Raw genomic sequence first — 13,639 nt, 5'->3', positions numbered from 1 at the left:
ACGGACTTGGGTCGCGGACAGGGGGGTTCAGACCGGACAGATCCAATTCAGGTATAAGGCCAGACGGAGCAGCGCGACCGAAATTTTGTCCAAACTATGAGCTCGGTCGCACTGCTATGGAATCCCCTGTTTGTGACCCAGGTCCGTCTGGTCCATACTTGTCTTGGGTCGAGGACTTCATCCTGGGAGAAAGAGAGGTGAACTTACGTGCGTTGGCTTTTTTGGTAACAGTGGCTATAATGACGCAATAACAGGCGACAATGATGAGGAATGGAGCTGCGAAGGAGATGAGACAGGAGTAGATGACGTAAGCAATGAGCCAATGGGAGTGTACGATCCTCACCAGACACTGCAGTTCCCCGTCTGTTGAGGTCTGCAAGTGGAACACGAATGGGAATGGAATGATTTCCAAGAATGTCGTCAGCCATGCCAGCAGAATCATCAATCGAGATCGTCTACCTAAAAAAGGAAGAAAATTGTTCAATTTCTCAAGAATTGTCGTCCTCGTACTGTTGTTATATTTAAACTTTTATAATAATATACAATAATTTCGAATTTTTGCCAGATCTATTCTGTTTTGACTTCCAGTGGTTTTTATACCCCCACTTGCAACTTATGTTATTAACTTAATATCTCACGTGCGCCAGCGGGTGTAAAAGTTATGTCCTACAAGCTGGGGGGAGGGGCAGAATCGATATCTGAATAGAATTACCGTGTACGCCCCCCCCCCCCCAACTACGCACCCAGCAGTTACAGAGCAGGTGCCATTACATAGTAAAAAAATACGACAAACTTAACTGGGTTGTGCAAATAATTTACACCCACGCAGCTGGAAGTTCAGAGGGGGCACAAACGGAAAAGATCTGAAGAAACGAGGACTTCCTTTGATCACCTTATTGAGAGCTCAAGGGGAAATGACGTAAGAATAGGGGTGAGGTTTGTCTGGAAAAAAAATGTTTTAGTAAACTGTGTCAGCAATTTTCAGAGGTAAACTTGGGAAAAGTACTGATTTTTTTAACGATTGTTGCGGGTAGAAAGAAAAATGATTGATTCTTTTGTCATCAAAATACTTTCAATTTAACTCAATTTCATCGCTTGGAGGACCATGTATTCATATTCTACAGAATAGGTAGAAGCTGTGCACTGCAAAGACACACCTGAATTGTTTAATTACCTGGGTCAAATTTGACTGAGCGTGTAACTAAATTAATTTTTGCTGTTAATACATGGCATTTACAAGAATTTTGCGGAATTGAGGTTACCTTCAAAAACTAAGCTAGTAATATTGAACGCAATCGAATTCTCGCGGGTAAAATTAGCCAAAATTATTTTGGGTCTGCCTTTGCGGTGTAATGAGTGAATTTTCACAAATTTTTTATATTTCTTGACAAGTTACCCACAAGTCGGTCTATTATGTTGGAAGATATTTCAAGGACTCGTCAAAATGTAATATTAAAATATCAAAAGTGAGATAGGTTTGAAAAAACATATATGTCAATATCGGATAAACTTATATCAGAAATATGCTTATAAATAAAAAAACTTATATCTAAACAATATCAGAAATTAAAAAAATTAGAAATCAATCAAAATTTTTTACGTCATTTAATTTTTTCATTTTCTTCCCATTTAATTGTTCACAGATCGGTTCTCTTCCAATACCTCTAAGTCCAACGGCAAGGGTCCATTTTTTTCAAAAAATACAGTTATAGGATATATTTTGAGTAGCTGCATTACTACAAAGGTAAAAGCAAAAAAGAAATTTGCAAAAACCTTAGGCTACAATACTTGATGTCTGCTTTAGTTAATACAAAACTCACACTCAAGGCAAAAACATTTACGAAAAAATTTGAAACTAAACGGAGTTGAAGGTCGTTTAGTAAAATGAAACTATTTCTCCTGAAATAAAAAATTTGCGTAAACTGCAAATTTGGAAGCTTCCGCTGAAATTCTGCAATTTTGATAAGTTCTCAGAAAAAGCTAATTGTTCCCTCTACTGAGTTCCAACAATGCTCATGAAACAAAAATACAAAGGAAACACTTAGATTCGAGATGCGTAGAAGAAACTTAGATCACCCACGTCGTTTACAAAAAGAACTTCGGAAAAATTCTTAATTGCAAATAAGGATAACTCACGGTTCTGTTACTCACATTTCTGGAGTAGAATATGAGTAAAATATGTTTAATTATGAGTAGAACAGATAAACCAGTAAATATGAGGGGGGGGGGGGTTCAGTTACGACATTAACTACTATTCATGGTTAAAAAATCAAAACTGTTTCTCGAGTAGTTGTAAGCAGGCTTCGATTAAAATAAAATTCTAGGAAAAATTGTTTTGAGTTATTGTTTGATTTCTTACTACAGTAATTAGACACTAAACAATAATTAGAAAATACTACAGTAGAAATTTTACTACAGTAGAAATCAAACAAGTATCCCAGAACGATCTAGACATTTCCCTTATTAATATGCTTTTAAATATCAAAACAATTCGTGAAAAAAAGTGAGCTGTTATACTATACAATTTTGTGGAGTCTTTTGCCATCTATCTCTAACTCTGACGTTATCAAGAAACGTAATAACATTTACATTGTGTTATTTGATCATTAGTTATTATATAGATTGAATTATTATAATTAAAGATAACAATTAGGATGGGCATCGATTGTGCTTCGCACAGGATATACTATAACCTACTATATAACAATTTTAATAGCCCTCATCAGCAACTCAAATGGCTAGTGTTTAGGCGTTGTCGCTTTTACGACTCAGTGTTTAGGAGAATCTGCGGAACAAAAATCGAATATAGAAAAGAAGAGACAACGGTGCAGGTAAAGAGACTCCCAGAGAGAAAGAGAGAGAAAGAGAACGAGAGGGAGAGAACGAGAGAGCGTGTGTTTGTGTGGTGTGTGTGTGTGTGAGAAAGAGAGAGAGGGAGGCATCGAGAGAGACACAGAGATAGAGAGAGAAAGAGAGAGAGCCAGAAAAAAAATGTTGAAAACTTTTTGCTATCCAGACAAATATTTTCTCTAGGTGCTGCAGTTTCATGCCTCTTTCTTATTTCAGAACCCAAATTTTCCAACTGATTTCAACAAATAGTTGCAAGCATAGAAAATATCAACAACTCAAGTTTTTATATTTTTTCTCATTTTGCCGTTTTGGCTTTTTAAACGTTTTGTCATATTTTTTGCTACTGCGTGAAGTTTTTACTGATATTTGGTAAAATTTTATGTTTGCAAATAGTATATTTTGTAGAACAATTTGTTTCTATAATGAACTTAATTTTAAACTTTTTTCAAATCTTATTATCTGAGGATAATCGTATTTATCATTTTTGTCCATGAGACATTGTTTGTGGTACCAATTTTTTCCGGACCGATTTCTGATGTTTATAGTTATGACGAAATTGTTGAATATATGATCTGATTGTTTCCAATACCAGATAAAGCTATTTTGGGTAGTTTCCTTTTTATTTATGTTATTTTGTGCAACATATGTTGTATAGTAAGTCACTGACCAAACAAAAACGAAAATGGCACAAAAACCGAAGGGTAATCGTTGGGACATCGTCAAATTTGCTCAGAATAAGGCTAACAGATTTTGAAAATCTGTTCGTTCTCCTGTTCGTTCTCCTGGTTGTCTCCTAAATTTTCTGTGTTCTTCGTTCTTGTAAATTTGCACATTATTTCTGTGAGCTGTCGTAAGTGTCTGAGTGCATTTTGAGTTAAGAATAAAAATAAACATTTTTTAGTCGCAAGTTTCAGCGAACTCTAGAGAAAATTATCGTTTTTGTTTATATTTTTCTTGTTGAATCAATTTTTCTTCATTTAACTCGTTACGTTGACTCGTTGAATGAGATAAATAGTTTATTTAAGTGAGGAGTCAAGAGCAGTCTCAGTCAACTACTGCTTGTAATCTGTTCAGGATAACCGTTCATCTTTGTCCATTTTTTAAAGAAATTGCGCTTTTCACACCTGTCCACTAAATGAGATCACTCGGTATCTCAACTGAATGGAGTTCATCAATTTTTTATCAAAATTTACCTGATATATAGTGCTTAAGAACTTTTCTATACTTCGATTTGGTAATACTTTTAGCTCTTGCAAGAACCATAATGGCATGACGTATTTTTGGTTTTCTTGTTCTGTATTTGTTCAATTGTTTTTGCACTTTGATGTATTTTACATAAATTAGACACACAAACATGAATGACTTGTTGATGAGTAATTAATTCAAGCAGAAAATACTCTTTTATTCAAGTAGAAAATTTGAAAAATATTTAAAACTGTTTCTTTTTTTAAACTAAAAATCTAAGTTTTTCTTCTCATCTGTAATTTTATCTAACTTATTTTTTGTATCAATTTAAGATGGTTAAGATTATAATTAGGATTCCATCTAATGCGTATTCGAAAAAGTTTAGTTTGCGAAGCATTTTGAAAACTTCACTGTTCATTTTTTTTGGTTCGACAAAAAAATTGAAAATCTCACTCCAACGATCGATTTGCTTTCTCAAGAGTTTTTAATGTTTTTAAATGTTACTCTGTATCTCTCCGGAAGTGATGTTGAACCGCTAAAATTTAGTTAACGAGAAACCCCACATAGTATCATAAGGGGTATCATAAAGTTTCTAACCCAACAAGCAACAAAAAAGAGGTCGCAACAACAAAAGGTCGGAACAAAAAAGAGCTTTGTTAAACTATAATTTTTCTTCCAGGTCTATAAATTAATCTTTTCTTGTTTTCATGTGACACGCTTCTTCTGAGTTTCCCATGGAAGTAAATGAATAGGAAATTTTGGTGATACAATTCTTATGGTCTAGGAATATTTTTCGAATTATAATGTTTTTTTATTTATCTATTTTCTCAACTTAATCAACGAAATTGCTTTACTACTATCGGTTGCGACAATTTGCCTTTTATATCTTTATTCGCATTTATAAAATTTATATACTTACCTAAAACTTTGAAAAAGACTGTTTATGAAAAACTAAATTTGTCTTAATATACAATATTTCTTGTCTCTTGGTTTTTACTGATTTTTTATCATACAGAGCAACGCATAGGAATACTAAATTTTATTTGGCCGATTTTCGCTGGGTCATAGCTTGATTGATTTCGCTTACACAGAGCAAAGTTAAAATAATCTGCGTTTGCCCATGAAACGTCAATTATGTGGATAATGTCTACCGGTTTCCCTTCAAAATTCCCTAACGAAATTGCCAAAACCAAAAAAAATCTGTAAAAAAAATTTGGCTATTTTACTTTTATTAAAATTTGAAAACGAACTAACCTACAATATCTTTCAAATTTGCCTGTGACTATTTAGTATTATCTAAACCCTGAGCACCGTTTTAAATTTTTTCAAAATCATTTCAGTAAAATCCACAATACAATTTCAGCTTCAAAAACCTTTCACTATTTTAGCAAAACTCAATCGCAATAGGATAATTTTGATCCGCAGCACAATTTTAAACAATTTCTGAAAACTATAAAAAATTGAATAATACATGTGTTACTCCTATTGCATGATATTATAGCCAATTTTTCTGCGGGCGGATATTTGGTGATAAATATGCTATCGATCGATTTTTGAATTCATTCATTCTTTTGATAAAGACCCAACAACTAAATTGGGCGATACCGCTTAGCCTAGATAACCACAATTCAGGGATAGACGCTATTAACTGAGCGCATGTGATCAGACAAAAAATACATGTGAATAGACTGTCTTGAAAAATACAGACGAATAAGAGTCCATGCGCTTTTACTGAACAATTAGCAAAATTGTTTAATAATTTAAGCACGTCCAAGAATTGCGTGCGCGAAGATGTTGAAATGGTCATTTCGAAAGCAAGGGACAGGTCTTTTCAGTTCGGAGGTCATTTGTCACAATTGAAGAAAAAAATCACTTTAGCTTGCACAATATTGAAATGAACTTTAATTTTGATTTGCTGTTAAAAAGGCTGAACAGTTGGCTTCACTTAACAGCACGTTCTCTTTTCGTAGCACCAAGTCGGCTTAACGTCAAAGCATTAAATGACCTTCTGTAACCAATTTTTCTCAACATCTATCAATTTTTTATCAATAGAGTTAAAAACGCTTTTTACGTAATACAAGGAGTATTTCCATGACCTCCTCTTTTTTAAACAAGTAAATTAGATTCTAAAAAGAAGGCTCAGTAATGTGCGTTTGCACGTAAAGTTCCAAACCCGCTCATCCACATGAGAACAGATAGAAAAACCCAAAAATTCAAGTGTTTTCCAAAAAATTTGTGTATGAACAAAAATATTGCCTCCAACGCAACAATTTCAGTGGAATAAAAAATGCCGCATTAGATTGATGAGATCTGCCATTATAAGGAAAGCGAGCAAGAAGAACAACTAAATCAAACAACAACAACAACAACATCAACAAAAAACAATTACATCCAAAACTTTGTGCATTTAAAAAAAATAATAACGATGTCAGGATAGCGTCAGATAAAACTAAAACTGAGCAAACAAAACTTGTACTTTACTTGAGAACATATGGGACCAGTCAATAATAAGGATCGATTGAAATTAGTTAAAAAAGAAAAAAAAACAGCGAAGTTAATAAATCAGCTCACATTCTTAAAAACAATTAATTTCAAAGTAAGGAACCCATTAGATATCAATTGAATCAGCCCTCCATTATACAATCGATCGTCGACACTGCTGCTCAAATAGAACCAATTCCAAATCCTTATCCTTCCTCTGCACTTGGTACGGTATCACCAAAATATCCACGAATTCGCCCTTCGGACAATAGCAGCGATGATAACTTAAATCTAGATGAGGCAAACCACAATTTTTGAATGAAACTTGAGAGAAATTCAAAATTTCATTCATATTACTAAAAATCACTAGCTATCATAACGAATACATAAATTGTCAACTGTTATAGAACCGGTGAAGAAGTACTAATACATTATCAGGATCGTTATTTAAAAAATTTTCAATGCTGCAACTCTCATATTTGTCAAAAAAAGGACAATGTTCATATAATTTAGTAACTTCTTTTTATTTTCGCTCAGCAAAATTCATATACGATGCACTTGATTTAGTGATGTACTTAATTTGAAAAGAATTTTTTACAAAATAAAAATTTAGTACATATTGTCAAATATTCAACTAAAACACCAAACGGTAGATGACAGCCTATCAATTTACGAGAAAGGGTTAGTACTAAAGTTTAAAAATTTTTTAATGCAAGACACATAGAAAAACTAAACAATTGTTCAGATCAAATGCTTTCTCACCCCTTGTCATCACAGTTAAAAGAGACCAAACTATAAAATTTGCTCTCGACTCAAAAGCACTTAACAAATCAATCCACAAAAACAAATACCAGATGCCTAAAATTGACGCACTAATTGAATCTATATCACAAACAATTACCAAATATCAAATTGAATCAAATGGGAAAATCTTTTTATCCACCATAGATCTCAATATGCTTATGGCCAGAATGCCTTTTGAATGCGTTGATATGTCTTGCATGTATCGCATACAAAGCCGTGAATCATAACTCTATATGCCTCCAAAACACTTTCTGCTTTCCTGATGACATACTAATTGTAAGCAACGGTTCTAAAGAAGTTCATTCTAAATTAGTTACAATTTTCAACTAAAACATGATGCTGATATCATTCGTATCAATCTACAAAAGGTTACTTTGCAAAACAAGAAATTTCATGACTAGGTTAAAGCATAATTCAGTCAGGTGTTTCACCTCTTGAATCAAAAACATCTGCGAACCTTGCTGTCATTCTACCTAACACATTTCAAAAAAAAATCCGTTCTTTTCATGAATCCGTACACTATATTAGTTATTTTTTTCCCAATTTAGCCCAATTTCGCCACCCTATAAGACCACTACTTTGCAAATCAATAAAAAAAAAGTTGGACTAAAGAACAAACTACTCATTTTGATGCTAATAAAACTGGCATTTCAAATCATACCGAAAATGTTCACTACAATCCGCAAATCGAACCAGGTGTTTCATGCAATGCCTCTCGTTCTTGCCACGGAGCAGCTATTGAAGAAATAACAGTTGATGAATGGAAACCCATATCTTTTGCTTCTAGGTTTCTAAATAGTACAGAGGGACTCTATAGTATAAATGATTTAGAGTAACTCGGAGTAGTTTGGTCCATAGAACATTTTAAAAAATATCTCTGGGGTAAAGATTTCTCAGTCATAAAAAAATCGAGCGCTTCTTTTTCTTCTTCAGGAACATTGTTCTAACAAATCTTATAATGCCCGTCCATGCTGGTGGGTTAACTTCTTTAGCCATTGCAATTTAAAATAGAGCACTTACCCGGATCTAAAATGCGTTAAGTGTATTACATCTCCCGCAATCCATATCAACCATCAAAAAGTATATCAAACTACGGTGAATGAATAGTCGCTTCTCTATCAAATATTTAATCTGACGCTAAATTCTTACAAAACGAAAAACCAATTTCCGCCATGCATCTGATTCACTTCTATTTAGACACTATATCTGAGGTGAAAGTCAACATTACACAACAATCTAATAATCTTGGTGATATTTTAATAAATGATCATGCACCGCAGGTACATTTTACTCAAAAAAAATTCATTCGCAGAGCTAATTTCCAATTGTGAAACACCAATAAATCATTCCTCTAATCCAGATATATATCATGCACCACTAGTATGCTTGTTTCAATGCATTTTAAAGCCCACTCGGCGGACAATTTCTTCCAATTTAAGCACAACTAATCACATCATTTCAAATAATATTCGCGCATCGCAAGAACGTTTCACTCAAAAAAATTAAAATTTGCTCAGCAATGCACTACTTCAAATAAAAAACTAAAAAGTCCTTATAATAAAAATCTCAATTTTGACTCTCGTGTACAATCACACTCAAATTACCCGTCACTCGCAGCTCATAATACAAATACAATTCATTCTACACTACTAAATAGTATGCCAAATACCAAATTTTCCTTCAAAAAACAATATACTAGCGTCTCTTGATCACCTAAATCAACTACAGTTTCAAGAATTAAACCAAGCTAATCTATCAATCAAATCCAAGTCACACATTCCTTTCCAAATTAACACTGAAAATTCAAACAAATTAAATAACTCACGTACTCAATTGGTAAATAATAAAAAGTGCTCTTTACCCATTCCAACACTCAGTCAAACACTTGTTGAGGAAAATCAATTTCAAAAACGACCAAAAAAGGAATCAAACATCAGCAAGGAAAGGCAAACCAATGCCTAGATCTACAACTAGGTCTTCGCCTCGCGTATTATTCAACACGGATACCACTCAAAAAGTCTGCCGTACAAATCAATCAGGCAAGAAAGTGACACCCAAATAAAAGATCCAAGAAAAATCTGGACGGCTTGTACGAGGTGTTGGCTCCCTGGCAATTGTACGGAAAACAGATCAATACACCTCAGTGATACGGAAACTGGAAGTCACAGTTCGCAACAGTGACGTAGCAACATTCATGACTCGTGGCGATAGATTGACTAAACTTTTGCACCACAGCAATAGACCAGGCCCTCGTCTTCCAGAAAAAACAAGAGAGTCCAAAATTGCCAGTCACAATACAGAATTTACACGTATTCAAAAGGAGTCCGAAAATGGAGCATCGTAAGCGCGTCAACGAAAGCGTCATATCTTCTACGAAATCAAAAATCTCGCGCGCAATGGGAGTAGGTATGCCCAAAGTCCCGGCCGATCCTATTCCTCAAATAGCCGAACATGATGAAGTTCCCGCCTCTACCTTCGAACAGCCAATAGTTACAGCTCCTCCAACTAATACCTCTCAGGAATTCAAATTCCTACCACATCAGCTCCCTGGGAAACTCTACAACAAATTCCCCTTAGAACTGGCTAACGTTTGCCAAAGAGCTCTAAAAACTAAAGATTCGATCACGAAGACATCTCTGGAAAATCCAACAAATCTTTCCCTCCAAATTGGCTTCAATCCGAACGCAAAAGACGTGCAGGTCACATCGAACACTCCCAGCCCTCCATTATACACTCGATTTTCGACGCCGCTGCTCAAGAAGAAACAATTCCAAATCCATATTCTTGGCCTGTAAAGGGTACGGTATCACCTACAGATCTGCCAATCCACCCTGGGGACATTAGCACTGATGATAACTTGAATCTAGATGAGACAAACCACAAAATTTGAATGAAACTGAAGAGAAATTTGAAACCTAATTCTTTTTACTAATTATCACTAGCTATCATAAACAATACATATATTGTTAATTGTTATAGAACCGGTGCAGAAGTAATAATACATTATCAAGATCGCTATTTAAAAATTTTTCAATACTCCAATTCTCAAATTTGTCAAAAAAGGGACATGTACATAGTAAATTAGTTTTATTTTCGCGTAGCAAAATTTATATAAGACGCATTTAATGACGCACTTAATTTTAAAGGCAGTTAATACAAAACCAAATTTAGTTCATTTTGTACCCCAAGTTAGCTAACAGTGTCCACACATACGACTGTTGTTCAAGTTTCCTTATTGGGAGTCTTTTTGTTCATGACTTGGCTATCTCTTGCACTTGGATTTTTTAAGATTAATTCTCTTAATTCTGCTGCTTGAGAATAGTCGCTGTTTGATCCGTTTACCCTGTAAGCCGTCTCCTTCTTCAATTTTAGCAGACAAGATTTAGCTAGAAAATTCGCCAAGCTAATCACTCTACTAGAATTTGTAAAGCGTACTCGCTGAGCGAAACCTCAATCCAGATAAACGAAAGCTAACTTGAGTCTCAAAAAAGTACACCAATTTGTCTGTGCGCGACAAGGTCTGAAACTGTAAGAGAGCCGCGCAGCTACTTTTTTATACCTCCTGCTGTTTAACCTGTTTATCTCATTCCGGAGGACAAAAATTTAAAAGAGTCAGCGAAAAATTGTAGAACAAAAAATTGCATAAAAAGACTACAGTATTGACATAATCGCTACAAAATTTGTTGGAGATCAATTAAAAACACAAACGTAACTACAAACTTTCATTTTTTGATCTATATAAAATATCTGTTGGTTTGTAAATTTTGAAAATTTCTTAGGTTTTGCCACAAGGAACTGGAAGCACAAAGATGCCGCCGACAACTATTACAAAGTATACAAGTTTTGAATACTTTGCCAAGCAATGTAAAATAACTTAGAAGAAAAAGGAGGTCTAGCAACACACTATGAGTTTTTGTTTTTTGAACCGAAAATTTATTTAGCTGAGTTTTACTTCAATCCAACTTCTAGCAGTTTCGTGTTGAGAACCAACTACTTTTTGTCTGAAGGAAACATATTTACACGATTTACACTGATAGTAAATATATTGTGAACCATTTCATAATGGATACATAAACTCCATTATAAATTAGATTTTACGTTTGCCGAAAGTGTTTGCCGGAAGAATTCAGCTCAAATAAAAAACTAATTTTCCGCTATTGCAATACGATTGTACACGATCAAGAAATACTATCTCGGTCCACAACGACCGGTCCAAAAAGAAAAGGTTTCTGCTTTAATTTGGCAATACAATTTAACTGCCATTTGTTAAGTCAAATTCCAAAATTCTCAGTTAGCCAATGGTTTTACAGACGTCTTTGATTTTAATATCAATTAATTTACTAACGTCAACATGTTCTTTTTAGTATTCGTCACACTGAGCAAATAATTCAGGAAAATGGTTTTTAAAGTTGAATCTCAAGTCTAGCGAATTATTTTGAAATTTGATTTCACCTTAGTGAATTGTCTGCAAATTTCTCAGTGATTTCTAAGGCTTAATGTATGTTCGAGTTTGCCTCTAGAGTGTTCTCCACATACTTTACAAAATTTGACTCAAATTTTGCTGAAATATAAAATTGCAATATTGATGATTTTTATTGAAATTTAAATATATGAAATATATATTGTAGACGAAATATAAAATTCAATAGAAATCAACATGGTCTTTAAAGTTGAACCTCATGTCTAGAAATTTATTGTGCAACTTGGCTTAACCTTAATGAGTTTTCTACAACTTTCAGGGTCTTTTAAGGCTTAAATTATATTGAAGTTTGTGTCTAGAGTGATCTCCACATACTTAAAAATGATTGACTCAAATTTTGATGCGCAAAGTTATAGAGGCGTGATTGAAACGGGAAACCAATTTCCTATGATTTGAAACAACACTAGCAATTGAGGACTTCCTTTTGAATAAAAGACAAAAAAGAGGAATCACTCAAAAACTTTACACTCTATTTATCAAAACAGTTACCAGCTTATGAAACTTGAAGTCAATTTCTATCCAGAACAGACCAAACAGTTGAAGAAAACCCCATCGTTTAATTCTCAAATAGTGGGGAAAACGTTTGAGAGCATCAGAACATTATGGAAGTCCTTAGGGTTATTTCTTTAAGGGTTAAGTCCTTAGGGTTAAGTCTAATTTGTAATCGGTTTCGATTTATCGGGATTAACAAAGCAAGTGGAAAGAATATCAAATAAAACGCTATGGGATTAACGTTAATTGTTGTATCAGCTTATAGTTCCTCATGCTGTTTTACACCAAATTCTCCATTTTGGTTACAATTTGCAATTTGAGTTTTTTTGATTTGATCGAGGTTAGTTCAAAATTTTTTGTATTATAGCAATTTGATCGCTTTTCTAACTCAACTGTTGATTTTAGAGCAGTCCTTAACATTAAGGGTTGTCAGCACAAAATGCCCAATGTAGCAAATACCCAAATTATACCCAATATTTTATCCTAGCATTTAAAATTAGATCCTTACAGATTCTGGTTGAATTTTGCAAGACGATACAGCATCTTGTAAAATTTTCTTCCAAATTTTTGCAAGAATTGTTAATCTTCCAAGAGTGTTGCAAGATATACATTTGGCCTCGTCTATGGCTGATGTTTAACATGAAATTTGAGTCCAATCAAACTTTTATTGTACGAAATTGGGCGCCTTTATAGTAAAGAAGGCATAAAATATTATATTTAGTTGCATTATCTCATTGGATTTCAAAGTTTTATTCTTTTCGAATTTCCAATTAAACACATGCATTAGTCTTTGTTTTGTCTCGAGCGTTTTTTTTAAACATAACTCAAGCATATTTTAACCCGTAACATGATTTTGAAATTTGGAGTTTTGTTTTTGTGCCAAGCAATTGTGCCAACTAATTACTGCTCGAACCACTTATATGAAAAGTGTTCTTTAAGCTTCAAGGATTCAAATAATGTTTTCCGAACGGTAGGCGTGTTAATACAAAATATATTTCCTCTTTTAGTGGGTAAAACTTCTAATTTACACAATTTCAAAAGTGTTTCAATGTCGTCCGTTTTGTGTACAATTAACTATTTCTAAAATTGTGTTCAGAAACGACGTTTAATGAACCAAGAATAAGAAATAAGAAAAAACTTTATCTTGGCCGAGTGTTTGAAATAATAGATTTCAAAGGAAAAACGAAAATTTGCAGAATGAGCGTTTATCAGAATGTTTTAAATTTTTTATTTTTTTACGTCACTTACGAAACTTGTTTACGAATTACAAATACAAAGTGCATTTACTGATAATCAAAATAATAGCTTATTCCCCCCCCCCCTCCTTTGATAAGGTAAGAACAATAG

At 33.8% G+C, this 13,639-nt stretch overlaps 1 protein-coding gene across 4 annotated transcripts in view; it reads right to left on the bottom strand.

The window, feature by feature from the left end:
* Positions 1-13,639, bottom strand: part of LOC142334816 (neuropeptide S receptor-like) — a 311,777-nt gene that overhangs the window by 23,068 nt on the left and 275,070 nt on the right. For all 4 annotated transcript variants that reach the window (XM_075383152.1, XM_075383163.1, XM_075383159.1 and 1 more), the window contains one exon: positions 208-459. In XM_075383152.1, the coding sequence (XP_075239267.1) occupies positions 208-459 (252 nt within the window). The remainder of the gene's footprint in view (positions 1-207; positions 460-13,639) is intronic.

Source organism: Convolutriloba macropyga, chromosome 1 (genome assembly GCF_964194025.1).
Source record: "Convolutriloba macropyga chromosome 1, txConMacr16.3, whole genome shotgun sequence".
Lineage (NCBI taxonomy): Eukaryota > Metazoa > Xenacoelomorpha > Acoela > Convolutidae > Convolutriloba > Convolutriloba macropyga.
Note: the sequence above shows the minus strand (reverse complement) of the source record. Positions and strands in the feature narration are given on the sequence as shown.